This window comes from Nycticebus coucang, chromosome 21, assembly GCF_027406575.1.
Source record: "Nycticebus coucang isolate mNycCou1 chromosome 21, mNycCou1.pri, whole genome shotgun sequence".
In the NCBI taxonomy this organism is placed as follows: domain Eukaryota; kingdom Metazoa; phylum Chordata; class Mammalia; order Primates; family Lorisidae; genus Nycticebus; species Nycticebus coucang.
Genome location: NC_069800.1, coordinates 35555985 through 35568619, shown reverse-complemented (window position 1 = coordinate 35568619; position 12635 = coordinate 35555985). Strand labels below are relative to the sequence as shown.

General features: G+C 47.2%; 1 protein-coding gene across 9 annotated transcripts in view; it reads left to right on the top strand.

Annotated features, from left to right (window-relative positions):
• Positions 1-10555, top strand: part of PTPRA (protein tyrosine phosphatase receptor type A) — a 203475-nt gene extending 192920 nt beyond the window's left edge. For all 9 annotated transcript variants that reach the window (XM_053574772.1, XM_053574769.1, XM_053574765.1 and 6 more), the window contains 5 exons: positions 133-267; positions 7064-7189; positions 7269-7420; positions 8935-9070; positions 9955-10555. In XM_053574772.1, the coding sequence (XP_053430747.1) occupies positions 133-267; positions 7064-7189; positions 7269-7420; positions 8935-9070; positions 9955-10029 (624 nt within the window). In that variant the 3' untranslated portion in view covers positions 10030-10555. The remainder of the gene's footprint in view (positions 1-132; positions 268-7063; positions 7190-7268; positions 7421-8934; positions 9071-9954) is intronic.
• Positions 10556-12635: the final 2080 nt, after the last annotated feature.

Genomic DNA, 12635 nt, shown 5'->3' with positions numbered 1-12635 from the left:
AGCCTGTCAGATGGAGGAGGTTCTGCCTAGGATGGGTTTGCCCCTCCTATCCTTTCCTAGTGGCCTGTCTTCTCCACTAACCCCTTTCCGATTAAACTAGTCTCACCCCTGTAATTGACATGGCTTGTGTAGGGCTACCGCCAGAAGGATTCCTACATCGCCAGCCAGGGCCCTCTTCTCCACACAATTGAGGACTTCTGGCGAATGATCTGGGAGTGGAAATCCTGCTCTATCGTGATGCTGACAGAATTAGAGGAGAGAGGCCAGGTAAGCTCAAAAAGGTCCTGGGCAGAGCGGCACCTGTGGCTCAAGGAATAGGGCACCGGTCCCATATGCCGGAGGTGGCAAGTTCAAACCCAGCCCCAGCCAAAAACCACAAAAAAAAAAAAAAAAGGTCCTGGGCAGTGGAAGACAGAGATAGAATGAAAAGGGTATGTAAATAGAGAGGTGGGGGAAGCTAGAAGGTATGTTTGGACCTTTCCTTTGGACTGTCCAAAGAACCATTTCCAGGTAGTATTGCCCAACCAATTGGTGTCTGAGCAGTCATTAGCTTCTCTCAGGACTAGAAAAGCTATATGGTCTGAGCTTTTAATTCCCAGACAGTTCATACCCTTTTACTTTTCTCCTGAATACAGTCTTCCCCAGCCTTACCTTCGTGCATACACACTCCTCTCCTCCTCCCCAGGAGGGCAATGCCAAAGAGATGAGGGATACAGAGCCAGGCCAAGGCTCTGAGATGTAGTCCATGTGAGTGTCCCTGAGGAGGGACACAAAAGAAAAGTTTGCTTACAACACAAAAGAAAGCAACAGAATTTGAGAAATTTTTTTAAAAAATTACAATTTAACATTTCAGTAACAAAGAGATCTTTTAAGAAAACCCACAGTCAATTGAAGAGTTTCATTTTCTGGGAACTCTAACAAGGGACCTTGGAAGGCCCCTGGGTCAGCTCCTTCCCAGTATAGGAAACCCCCTTTTTTATTTTTTGAGACAGAGTCTCACTCAGTTGCTCTGGTGTTGAGTGCCATGGGCATCATACCTTACAGCAACCTGAAACTCTTGGGCTCAAGCAATCCTCTTGTCTCAACCACCCAAGTAGCTGGGATTACAGGTGCCCACACAAGGCCTGGCTCAGTATAGGAAACCTCTTAACACTGTTCCTGAGTCAGAACCTTGCAGCCTGTACCAATCTCAGCATTATTTTCCTCACCTCCCATATTACTGGGTAGCCCAGTCTGTGTTGTAACATTCTGACAGTGCTTATTCTTTTTTTAAATTATTTTTATTTGGGGCAGCACCTATGGCTCAGTGAGTAGGGCACCGGCCCCATATATCAAGGGTGGCGGGTTGGAACCTGGCCCCAGCCAAACTGCAACAAAACAATAGCTCAGCATTGTGGTGAGCACCTGTAGTCCCAGCTACTGGGGAGCCTGAGGCAAGAGAATCGCGTAAGCCCAAGAGCTGGCGATTGCTGTGAGCTGGGACATCACAGCATTCTACTGAGGGCGACCAAAAAAATTATTTTTATTTTTAAATTTTTTTTAGAGATAATAACATACCATGTCACCCAGGGTGGAGGGTAATGTAGCCTCTAACTCCTAAGCTCAAATGATCCTCCTGCCTTAGCCTCCCAAGTAGCTGGGACTACAGACACATGCCATAATGCTTGGCTAATTTTTTTAATATTTGATAGAGATAGGGCCTTACTGTATTACCCATCCATGCTGGTCTTCAGCTACTGGCCTCTAATAATCCTCCCACCTCGGCCTCCCAAAGTGCTAAGATTACAGGTGTGAGCCACCACACTCAGCCCAGACCTTATTTTTTTAATAACCCTTTCTGTTAAGGTTGCACATTGCAGTAAATGGGTGGTTCATTGGTTCTGGAGCATCACTTAACAGGGATCAGATAATCAAGGGAATGAGCCTAGAGAAGCTAGCAAGGCCAAGTAAGAAAGTTCCTTCCAAACCATACTGAAGAGTCTGGACTTCATAAATCAGTTAAAGAGCTCTTGACAGTATCTAATTTGTATGTTTTTAAAACTCCCTCTGGTAGCAGTAGGAGGACATAATAGAAATAAGCAAGCCAGGAGCAGAGAGGAAGAGTTCTGGTGGCCTGTACTCCAGTGGTGAGGGGCTGCCTCAAAAGAGTGAGGGGGGAGGGGTGCAAATTAAGCATGGCACCTACTCATGACTCACTGAATTTGTATTTAGTTAAAAATTAAAAACATAAAATGTGTTTTATATTAGTTGTGCTAATTAGTTGTTCCTCATTCTGTTCTTGTACAATTTATTTAACTTTAGTATAGACTTTACATATTTACTCACTCTGATGTTTCATTATCAAGACTTTTTTCAATTTCAATCCATCATTTAACTCATTAGCTATTCTCACAGACTTGTATCTTGTACCTAATCAACAGACGTACTTGTAGGCCTTTATAGTTAACAACAATAGGTTTTGTTGAGGTCCTCAGTTTTTCGCTCAAGGAAACATCACTCAGGTAACTAAGGCTAGTTGGGAGATGAGCATTATTATAAGGAACATAGTGCATATCTGCTAGCCCTTTCTCACCAACTGTGATAGACCATGCACATTAGACCTGAGCCATATATGTGGTCCTCCCACCACCACCCCAACCCACACCCACAGATCTGTGATGAGAAGGACTCAAGACCAGGCAGAGGAGCTGGAATGGTGAGCATAAGAATAATCTCTCGGTCCATTGCCCCAAGATAAAACATGGCCCAGTGAACCCCTCCAATTCTACCTGATCAGACCCAGGCTCTTCCATCCTTGAAGAAGGCTTAGAATAAAGTGCAGAACTGCACAAACACTGCATATTGTTAGCAGTAAGGAGAAGGATTGTGCATGCACACGTTCTCCTGACTGTTCACCAAGACTGCCATCAGTTGGGGAAGGCCCATTGCCCTCTACCTACTGCTGAGCCTTATGCCTCTGTCTTCCTAAAGCCAGTGAAACACACAGAAAGTCTTGTACTCAAAAGCTTCTTACTGGTGGGCGGCGCCTGTGGCTCAAAGGGGTAGGGCGCTGGCCCCATATACCGGAGGTGGCGGGTCCAAACCGAGCCCCAGGCAAAAACTGCAAAATAAATAAATAAATAAATAAATAAAAAGCTTCTTAATGGATCAAGAGAGGGTATTAGAGGCTTTTTTCTTTCTTTTTATAAGAGATGGAATCTTGTTATATTGCCCAGGCTGAAATACAGTAGCTATTCACAAGTGTGATTCATAGCTGACTGCATCCTCAAATTCTTGGCTCAAGCAGCAGTACGCCTGGCTTAAACAGCAGTACTCCTGCCTCAGCCACCCCAGTAGCCAGGACTACAGGCACACACCACCACGCCCAGTGTAACAATATCCTTTATGAGGTCTCACTGGCCTCCAAGACAAAATTGCACCTTCTGTTCCATTTCCCATTCATGTCAAGTGTATCTCCCAGAGATTGTAGTTCAATAAGCCTAAGTAGTACATTAAAGGGTGCCTATATTTACACAGAGCAACTCTACCACTCCTCACCTTCATGCAGTATTAAATTCTCAGAGAGAAAGTCTGATTCCAAAATATAAATTCCGTACCTGTATAAATTAATATCTCAAAGGAATTCAAACTTAAAATTCTCTTCTCCCCATTTTCTCCTTCCACTCTATTTTAACCAGAGGGATAAATAGAGAGGCTCCACACTGGATCAGCCCAGCCCAAGGCTGCATTCTACTTCTCCAAAGCATCTGTTAAATGTGATAGCATCGGTCCCTTGCCCACAAAGCTGTACATCCTCATCACCATTGTTAGCGTCAAACCATATATTAGACTTAGTGCTGTGTGGGGAAGGTAAACAAAGACATCAGGAGAAAGGCAGAAAAGCTTCTGTTTCAGCTTCTTTAGGATGTCATTATGTACACTTCATAGTCTAAAGATAAATCTGAGATTAAACCCCAGTTACCAAGCTTGGGGTTTTTTTTGTTTGTTTGTTTTGTTTGTTTGTTCATTTTTTGAGACAGAATCTCACTTTGTCACCCAGGCTTCAGTGCAGTGGTGCAATCATAGTTCACTGTAGCCTTGAACTCCTGAGCTTAAGTGATCCTCTTGCCTCACCCTCCCTACTAGCTGAGACTTACAGGCACACTCCACTGTACCCAGCCAGTTTTCTAATTTTTTCGCAAAGACACGGTCTTGCTGTGTTTCTCAGGCTGATCTCAAACTGCTGGCCTCAAGCAGTCCTTCTGCCTCAGCCTCCCAAAGTCTGGGATTGTAGGCATAAACCATCATGCCTGGCCTACAATGGACTTTTCATAGTGATTTTATTTAGACTGTGAGGCTATTAATTTTTTTCTACTTTCCTTAATGTCTTCCAAATCCCACCCCACCCCCTTTTTTTTTTTTGAGACAGAGTCTCACTTTGTCACCCTTAGTAGAATGCTGTGGCATCATAGCTCACAGCAACCTCCAACTCTTGGGCTCAAGAGATCCTCTTGCCTCAACCTCCCAAGTAGCTGGGACTACAGGCACCCACCACAACGCCTGCGCCCACCACAACACCTGGCTGTTTTTTCTTGCAGTTTGGCCAGAGCTGGGCTCGATCCCCCTACCCTCGGTATATGGGGCTGGTGCCCTACCCACTGAGCCACAGGTGCCATCCTGCCCAGCTATTTTTTAAGAGATGGGGGGTCTCACTTTTGCTCAGGTTGGTCTCGAACCCGTAAGCTCAGGGTAATCCACCTGCGTTAGATGTTAGTATTATAGGCGAGAGCTACTGTACCCGGTCTCCCCCCATTTTTTTTTCTTTTTTAGACAGCATCTTAGTCACTCTTGGTAGAGTGCTATGACATCGTAGCTCACAGCAACCTCAAACTCTTGGGTTTATGCGATTCTCTTGCCTCAGCCTCCCAAGTAGCTCTGGGACCACAGGCGCCCGCCACAATGCCCAGCTACTTTTTTTGTTGTCGTTGTAGTTATCATTGTTTGGCAGGCCTGGGCCAGGTTCAAACTGCCAGCTCTGTTGTATGTTGCTGGCACCCTAGGTGCTGAGCTACAGGCGCCAAGCCCCCAATCTCTTCTAATAAACATAATACGTGTATAGTTGAGAATGCTTAAATTGCCAACAGCAAAGAATCTGAGATCTGAAGAAATGGACAGTATCACAATTGTGTTTTATTTACATATTTATGCCTTAGTTTATTCTGCAAACATTGAACAAATTCATTTATCAGATACTTATCAAGAGCCTACTATATACCAGGCGTTGTGCAAGGTGCTGGGAATACAAAGATGGAAAAGGATACAGCTCTTTCCCACAGGAGCTATAGAGGGAATCAGGCCAGGTGCAAGGAAGGACATACAGTAAACCATCTCCTACTTACTGGAAAGGACAGAAGACAAGTGCTAGCATGTCAGGTACCATGACAGGTCAAAGATGAAGGGAAGGGACCAAAGGGCACTGTGGACTGGGCTGTGATGAAGCACCATGGCTGGGTGGGAATGTGAGCAGGTTAGGTTTTTCTAGATAAGCAATCTGACAAATGAGAGCTGTTGTAAAGTGTGGAAACATCCAGGAAGGGAGGGGGTTGGAAGAAAGACTTTCCCTTCAAATATCCAGTGTACTCCATACTAATATGAAATCAATATATAGGCTGGGCATCTGCAGCTCAGTGGTTAGGGCACTGGCCACATGCACCCGGCCTGGGGCTGCTAAAAAAATAATATAGCCAGGCCTTTTGGTGGGTACATGTAGTCCTAGCTACTAGGGAGGCTGAGGCAAGAGAATCACTTGAGGCTCGGCGCCCATAGCTCAGTGAGTAGGGCGCCGGCCACATACACTGAGGCTGGTGCGTTCAAGCTCAGCCCAGGCCTGCTAAACAACAATGACAACTGCAACCAAAAAATAGCCGGGCATTGTAGCCGGCACCTGTGTAGTCCCAGCTACTTGGGACGCTCAGGCAAGAGAATCACTTAAGTCTTAAGAGTTTGAGGTTGCTGTGAGCTGTGATGCCACCACACTCTATCGAGGGTGACATAGTGAGACTCTGTCTCAAAAAAAAAAAAAGAATTGCTTGAGCCCAAGAGTTTGAGGTTGCTGTGAGCTGCGATGCTGCAGCACTATACTGAGGGCAACATGATGAGACTCCGTCTCAATTAAAAAAAAAAAAAAATTAAGGTGTGGCGCCTATGGCTCAAAGGGGTAGGGCACCAGCCCTATATACCAAGGGTGGTGGGTTCAAACCCGGCCCCGGCCAAACTGCAACAAAAAATAGCCGGGCGTTGTGGCGGGTGCCTGTGGTCCCAGCTGCTGGGGAAGCCGAGGCCAGAATATCGCCTAAGCCCAAGAGCTGGAGGTTGCTATGAGCTGTGATGCCATGGCACTCTACTGAGGGTGACAGTGAGACTCTGTCTCTACAAAAAAAAAATAAGGGGTGGTGCCACTGGCTCAAAGGAGTAGGGCGCCAGCCCCATATACCAGAGGTGGTGGGTTCAATCCCGGCCCCGGCCAAAAACTGCAAAGAAAAAAAAAAAATTAATATATAAATAATTACACGTTTATAAGAACAATAAAACACTATTATAGTGCAGTTGAGGGGGGAGGACATATGGCAGAAGGAGGGAGGGCATGAAGCGAGATCTCACCTACTGTGCACTTTGTGAGGGTGTATAACATGCCCCCTGGGTGAGGGGCCCTTCTTCAAATGGAATTTTACCCTGGAAGTGAGAACAATGTAACCTAAATATTGTACCCTCATATTAATTTGAAGAAAGTTTTAAAAAATTTAAAAAAAACTCCCTCCTCCTCCTCCTCTTCATCTCCGGTTACTGAGTTGGATGCCTTGTGATCCATAGTCAGAGTTCTTTACAGACTCTTGTCAGTGTGCACATGTCCTCTGGTAAAGATTGGAAGTTAATTGGAATGTATTATTCCTGAGTTTTCAGTACCTTGGGGATGGAGTAAGATAAGAGGTGGCTGCACAGAGAGGGGGGCCAGCTGCTCCTGGAGCAGTGCTGCCTCTACCATACGTGGTGTCTGAGCCCCTCACCTCTCCCATTTGTCCTCCAGGAGAAGTGTGCTCAGTACTGGCCATCTGATGGACTGGTGTCCTATGGAGACATCAATGTAGAGCTGAAGAAAGAAGAGGAATGTGAGAGCTACACCGTCCGAGACCTCCTGGTTACCAACACCAGGGTAAGGTGGGTGGTGGGTGTACCTCTCCCACAGGGAGAACAGAACTGCCCCTGCCTCCCTGATCCCCTTTCCTCCAAAGGAGAACAAGAGCCGGCAGATCCGGCAATTCCATTTCCATGGTTGGCCTGAAGTGGGCATCCCCAGCGACGGAAAGGGCATGATCAGCATCATTGCGGCCGTGCAGAAGCAGCAGCAGCAGTCAGGGAACCACCCCATCACTGTGCACTGCAGGTATGGCTTGCTCCAGCCTAGCAAGGGGGTAGGGACAGCAAGGATGGGCAGACAGGGGCTATAGGGAGTATGCGCTAGACCAAGGGGAAAGCCAGACATGAGCAGGATATTGGTGAGCACATGGCAGCCAAGCTTGATGACCAAAGCTGGGCCAGATGCTAAGACAGGACCTTGGGAGTTTGAACTTGGCACATGAAATGTTGGGTACTAATAACGTTCAGATACTGGGCCAGAGAGTATTTGGGGTGGGTATGGGGTACAAGAGAGCAGCAAAGGAGATGATAGTAGAGACACCAGCTGGGCTGTATGGGGTGGCCATCTGGCCTCCTTAAGAAGCAGGAAAAGAGGAAAGGACAATTATTTTAAAAACAGTTTGAGGAAAAATGAACAAGACTAAGAACATAGGATAAAAGAGAATAGGAGTCAGGAAGCCTCCCAGGTTTGAGCCTGGGTTGCTGGTAATGATTGGTGTGCAACAGAAGAAAGATTGGCAAGGAGGCTTGTTTGGAGGAAAAGGTAAATTTTGTTTGAGACATGTTGTTTGAGATCACATTTTAGAAGAAATACACTCCTTTACTTAGAACCCTAACAGGCTTGGCGCCTGTGGCTCAAGCGGCTAAGGTGCCAGCCATATACACCTGAGCTGGCAGGTTCAAATCCATCCCGGGCCCGCCAAACGACAATGACGGCTGCAACCAAAAAATATGTGGGCATTGTGGTGGGCACCTGTAAGTCCCAGCTACTTGGGTGGCAGAGGCAGGAGAATCACTTGAGCCCAGGAGTTGGAGGTTGCTGTGAGCTATGATGCCATGGCACTCTACCCACAGCAACAGCTTGAGGCTCTATCTCAAAAAGAAAAGAACCCTAACAATGGCTTACAAGGCTCAACGTGATCTGAGGGTTCCCTACCCAGCACCTACAGGGGTACAGCAGGGGCCGACCTCGCCCCCTGCCACTCTTTTTCCTTCTGTCATTAGATCTAGCTGCATGCCTTCAGCACCCTAGGCATATTCCTGCTGTGGGCCTGAGGTGTTCCTTTCCCAGAAAGAATAGCCTTTCCCTAAGCCTTCCCTGAGCATCCTGCCAAGAAGCCCAGAGTTCTTGCCTCTAATCAGCTAATGGTGTTGAACACAGAGTTAGTGTCTAGATTCTGTGGATTTGGGAAATAAATGGGAGGTATGGAGAAAAATTAGTAGACACCAGTGCAGAGGGGCAGGATTTGTCAAAGGACGGAAAAGACAGGACTAAAACCAGTTCTGGCCTCAGCAAGCAGAGGTAAACAGCAAAGGCTCAGTGCTGGTGAGGAGTGAGGGAAGGCTGTCCCTGTGGTCTCCTGGGTGTCCTTCCCCAGGTACATGGGGCTGCCTAGGATGCATGCCTCCCTAAGAGCCCCACTGGATTTCAGACCCTCTCAGGAGCACCAGCCCTAGTCTTTGTCTGCTCCTTGCCACTGCCTCTCACTCCCTCCGCAGAGAACTGTCACAGCTGTGGTAACTGTATCTGCTCTGTTGCAGCGCTGGGGCAGGAAGGACAGGGACCTTCTGTGCCCTAAGCACCGTCCTGGAGCGTGTGAAAGCAGAGGGGATTTTGGATGTCTTCCAGACTGTTAAAAGCCTGAGGCTGCAGAGGCCACACATGGTCCAGACACTGGTATGCTGCTCATGTATTTGTCCACATCTACACTATCTGTAGCCTTTCTCTGTCAGGGCCAGCCCAGGGAGAAGGTTCTTCAAAGGGGCCCACCCAATAGCCAAAAGATGTAACCACTGACCCTATCCCTTCTCCAAGGTGCCACCTTAGGAGGCATGATAGCAGTAGAAATGCAGCGCCTGTCCCCAGATGATGTGACAGGTTGAAAGGGGGTGTCTGGGTACCCCCAAGGGCTCATCTACAGTTCTCTGTGGGTCCTGGGTAGGGAAGACCCAGGAGTATCTATCTGCCTTTGTTATGGGGGGCTCCCTATTAACAAATCTGACTTTTAATAAGCTGGACATCTACAGAGATTTTCCTGAATCTCATGGCTCTAGAAAGTTGGAGAGGGAAAGAAAAGTAGATGTTAGGTTTGGGAGAATGTGAGGCTTTGAGAGCCAGGCACACCATAGCCTGGCAGCCATGGTGAGTATAAGGCCTCGCAATCTCCCAACCCTGCACACTCACATCTTACCTCTACAGGACTAAGATTCTCCTTGTCAGCTCTGGTCGGCTCTGTTTGTGGGAGGTCCTCTGCACTCAGCCCAGAAGGGGAACACTATCAGAACTCTGGCAGACAGATCAGGGTTCAGATGGAAGTCCAGAAACATTTACTTCCAGGTGGTGCCTGTGGCTCAAGGAGTGGGGTGCTGGTCCCATGTGCCGGAGGTGGTGGGTTCAAACCTAGCCCTGGCCAAAAACCAAAAAAAAAAAAAAAAAAAGAAAGAAACATTTACTTCCTCTGGATTTTCCATTTTCAAAAAGCAAAACATGGGTCTGTTAGAAACTACAGCTACAGCATTCTTTTCCATAACCCTGGCTTCCCCCCACCTTTCTCTCTCCAGGAGCAGTATGAGTTCTGCTACAAGGTGGTTCAGGAATATATCGATGCATTCTCAGATTATGCCAACTTCAAATGAAAGGTGACAGGGCCCATGGACCAGGAGGATTGCCTTTAATATTTTGTAATATTCTGTTTTGTTAATATACCCCAAATTGTGTATATATCTTATAACTGTTTTAGAGATTGGTACATAGGCTTCTATTACCTATTAGGTGGAGATTTTATATGTAAATGTGTTAGCACTGATAGTCCTTTTTCCAATGTTTTATTGGGGAATTAAATAGTGTGATGTTTGGACTGATATCGTGAAATTATCAGCCTAGAAATTGGGCTGGATTGTTCTTTGGTTAATACATCTTTTCCTAAAGAAGATACACACAAAATCGATTGCATTTAGTTCAGCACCAACGAAGGAAAAAGCACAAAGTTCTCAGAGCTCTTGAGGAATGTGTTTGTCCCTATACCACCATGCACTATAAATATCCCCCCCTCCACCCCATCCCACCCCTTCCCCACCACCACCATCATGGGGAGTGACAGGACCAGAGCGGTATCTCTGGCACCACACTAGGGACTATCAGGTAATAAAAGCTTTGACTCCCCAAGGAAATGTCTTTCCCTTTGTCTGGGCTGGAGCAGCTATGCAGTGCTAGGGCTTCTGGCTACTCCTGGCCCTGCCCTTGCTATTCCCTCGGGTGTTTTTGAGAGGCCACAGTTCCTAGGCTCCTCCTCTCTACCAGTTCTTAGGTCATCACTGGGACCCTCCTCATTCCCAGTACATCTTTGGAGCAGTGGTCACAGCTAGCCTCACTCCTGAGTCCTCACTGAGTCTCCCTGAGTGCAGGGGCACGACAGGTAAAGGTGACCAAGGATGAAGCCAATGTGACCTCTCCAATCCCTATTGCTTTGCTACACAGCTGTCTGGATTGTGTCACTCTGTCCAGTATAATTTTTTATATCCATATGTATTGTGTTAAATTGCTTCCATTTTCTTTCATGTGTCCTCATTTCTAGGACTCTTTATGTGGAGATGTCTCAGATCTAGAAACCAGGATGGTGGGATCCCAACTTGGTTTTGATCCTAACACATTAGACAAAAGTGTCAAACCTTTGTGTGTTAAAGAAGGTGGATGTTCATTCTCATGGAACAGTCTGCCCTGCCCAGACACCCAGGACCCTTCTGTCTTCTGGGCCCAGTATTCTCAAGATATTACTCTCATCCTCATGGTTGAAGCTGGGTCACTGCCATTCCAGATTTTAAACTGGAGTGGGGGAAGAGTGTGGGGAGCAAACAACTTCATTTTTAAGGACATAAAGCTAACTCTGCACTTTTCATTTGTACTCATACCCCACTGACTCCATGACTAGTCTTAGCTAGAGCTAAAGGTGCTGGGGTATCTTTAGTTGGGAGTACTGCTGGGAGGGTGGGTCTCTCCACTGCCTCCAAGCCTCATGCATAGGTCATCATGGGGGAGAACAATTGCCAGGGCTGTCAGGCAGGGCTGAAGAAGCCTGTGGCCCCTTGTGCCTTTCTTGAAGAGCAAGCACAGGCCCTGAACTCCAGAGCAAGGTGGTCCTCCAGCCTGCCATGGAGGAACAGTCAGAGGTAAGCACTCCTGTACTGCTTGGAGGAGTGAGACTCGAACTAGACCCACAAGCTGCTAGAAATTTAAATGAGTAAAAAGCAGAAAAGGCCAAGTAGAGCCATATTACAGAGATCCTCAGGGTCCAGGCAAAGCAGCTGACATGCAGTAGCTCCAGGAGGGAATCCCGGTTGTGCACCATGTCTCCCAGATGTTTCTGTGAAGGAGAGATGTGCAGAACGGACTCCGGAGGCCTGTGGGAGGCAGGGCTACAACAGACCACCTCTGGAAGCTTGTTGGGTTGAGAAATGCATTTGTTCCTTCTCTGAGAACTAAGAAACTCCAAGAGGCAGGAAACTGAAAACTCAGTAGTTTTAAAAGAATCATGAATAAATTCAGCAAAGACAGAACCTGATGAATTTCTAGTGAAGGATGCCAAGTTTGAAGAAAAGATTCTGACTTCTCAACAAGCTGCCATGCAGTGGCTCCATGTGACTAGGTCCAGGCAGAAGCAGGCAGGTGCTGGGTCAGCAACCTGTTCAGTGAACTTGCAAGTGAGGCTGCCTGCAGGCTCCTGTGCTACCTGTGCTGCCTCCCGGCAGGCTGCCTCACCTCCCTTCTCTAAGTCTTGCCTTGAGCAGGTGCACCAGTGTGACCTGGCCAGTTTCCTGCTAGGGTCCATGCTGATTTGGTCAGTGGCTGGGCCAATATTTTAAAATACCACTTTTTTGCTAAACCAATGTCTTTAAGCAGGAATTATCTCAGCTCTTTGCTCCCCTTCTTCCCCCAGTTTACATGTATGTGTATCCCTCATCCCTCATCCCTTTATCCCTTCTTCATCACTCCTTTCTTACTTTCTTTTTTTTTTTTTTTGTAGAGACAGAGTCTCACTTTATGGCCCTCGGTAGAGTGCCATGGCCTCACACAGCTCACAGCAACCTCCAACTCCTGGGCTTAAGCGATTCTCTTGCCTCAGCCTCCCGAGTAGCTGGGACTACAGGCGCCCGCCACAACGCCCGGCTATTTTTTGGTTGCAGTTTGGCCAGGGCTGAGTTTGAACCCGCCACCCTCGGTATATGGGGCTGGCACCTTACCGACT